Source organism: Asparagus officinalis, chromosome 2 (genome assembly GCF_001876935.1).
Source record: "Asparagus officinalis chromosome 2, Aspof.V1, whole genome shotgun sequence".
Taxonomy (NCBI): domain Eukaryota; kingdom Viridiplantae; phylum Streptophyta; class Magnoliopsida; order Asparagales; family Asparagaceae; genus Asparagus; species Asparagus officinalis.
The window spans coordinates 22,279,995-22,282,182 of NC_033795.1; the positions used below are offsets into that span (position 1 = coordinate 22,279,995).

General features: G+C 40.0%; 1 protein-coding gene across 1 annotated transcript in view; it reads left to right on the forward strand.

Moving 5' to 3' along the window:
• The window catches only part of LOC109830513 (glucose-6-phosphate 1-dehydrogenase, cytoplasmic isoform), an 18,330-nt gene extending 17,119 nt beyond the window's left edge, over nt 1-1,211 (forward strand). The window contains 1 exon segment of the mRNA XM_020397786.1: nt 793-1,211. Coding sequence (XP_020253375.1) covers nt 793-960 — 168 coding nt within the window. The 3' untranslated portion in view covers nt 961-1,211.

The following is a 2,188-nucleotide window of genomic DNA, read 5'->3' on the forward strand; positions in this document are numbered from 1 at the left end:
GGTTGCACAAATCCTCCTGTAACTTTTGAGAGTTTCACAATACCCTCTAAACTTTTGGAAATAATTATTGATAGAGTTAAACTGGAAGAGAGGGTAGTAGGGAAATTTTGGGAAGTGTTGATGAAGTGGGTTTTCTTCCTTGTTCTATCCAGAGGAGAATATTTGGGTTGTGGTTGGCTGGTTTTTCAAAACGTTGTCTTTTCCACTAACTCTGTTAACGGTAAAATTTCATAAAGTTCTGGGGGGATTGTGAAACTCCCTGAATCTTGATCTTTCTCTCAGTCTGCAGTTTTAATCTCTTCTTCCACTCCACAAATAAATCTAGGACTTTATTCTTATGCTTCATGGTGTACACCCAACAACGCCTAGAATAGTCATCAACAAACGTGACGAACCAATGTCAACCACCAAGTGATGCCGTCTTGGTGAGAACGCCTAGAATAGTCATCAACAAACGTGACGAACCAATGTCAACCACCAAGTGATGCCGTCTTGGTGAGACTCCAAACATCTGTGTGCACGTAGTCCAGGATGCCCCTCGTACTATAAATAGCAGTCCCGAACTTCACCTTCGTTTTCTTGCCAAGAACATAGTGCTCACAAAAATTCACTTTTCCACTCTTGGCTCCTTTCAATAGCAGCTTGGGGAGTTTTGTGAAATTTACCTTTCTTTTTTCCCAAATATATAAAGTTTAGGATGTTTTTGTGTAGATTCTCAAAAGTTGGTGATAGTTTTGTAAAATCTAACTTTGCAGAAAACTCTAACCCGATATGTGTGTTTCAAATGAACAGGCAGCATGGGAGATCTTCACACCTTTACTTCACAGAATTGATGATGGAGAGCTGAAGCCTCTCCCTTACAAACCCGGCAGCAGAGGACCAGAAAAAGCCGATGAATTGCTTGCTAAAGCTGGGTACGTGCAGACGCACGGATACATATGGATACCGCCTACCCTATAAAAATGAATGCAGTTATCTACATATGAAGGAATCCTACTTACCTTCGTGATGAATAATGGCTCCCAGGTGCTTCCATGAGCCTGCTTGTGAGTTTGATATCATGTAGAGTTGCCTTGTATTAGATTGTTGTGCTGCTGTATTGAGATAGCAAGCATCCGTAAGATGTACATCATGTTATGTGTATTGGCTTTGTATGGGGACGGCACGCTACAGTATCTACTTCAATCTCATGGTGTTCAATTATTTGCGAAGTGCTTCCTGGTCAGCACATTTTTTTGACGAGCAAACTTTACAGAAAATATGTGAAGGGTTACTTGTAGGTGCACCCTGAACTATTTGGGGTTAGCCACTAATTATTCCTAAACCTTTTTAATTAGCTCGTAGACCCTTTGATGACCAAACAGTGCTATCTCCTAATACTTGTACCCATAACATGGTTGTAATATTATCTCATTATGTTGCAGAAAGATTGCTACATAGGGACTCCTCATTCTCTACATTAGACAAGCATTAATCCTGAGCTTTCACGGGTTGTTTTAATTTCTTAATTAACATTATAGTTAAAATTTGTGTTTGTACCAAGCATACCCATTGTTCAAGTAGATAAATTAGGTATGATGAAAGGAGTTAGGCATGCAAAGCTGAGTAATTAGGTCCCCATCAATCAACATTTTAACTATAATGATAATTAAGAGGGACAAATTTTCAAAACCAACCCATTTGATAAACTATTCCCAAAAAAAGACCCATTTCAGTTTTATTTGTAAAAACCTACCTGGTTTCAGCCTCAGCGCTGAAACCAGGTCGGTTTTTGAAAAAAAAATTCCGAAACTTCACGGGAGTTCAACTCCCGTGAAGTTTTGTTATGTGAAAAAACTTCACGGGAGTTGAACTCCCGTGAAGTTTCGTAAAGTTTTTTAGAAAAACCGACCTGGTTTCAGCGACAGTGCTGAAACCAGGTCGGTTTCTCTAAATAAATCCCAAATGGGTCGTTTTTTGCAATTAGTTTATCAAATGGGTTGCTTTTGAAAATTTGTCCTAATTAAGAGCAAAAGCAAGGAGTGATTAGTGACCCCCTCTCTTTATGGTTGGGGCAATCCAGCCAAATTTGGTCGCAGTTGGCAATCCCGACCATTTTGGTTGTGGTTTTCGCCCCTACCCCGCCAGCGGTGGTAGTTAGGCGACTAATTAGTTCATGTTGTCAACATGCAAGCCTTCATATCGAGAG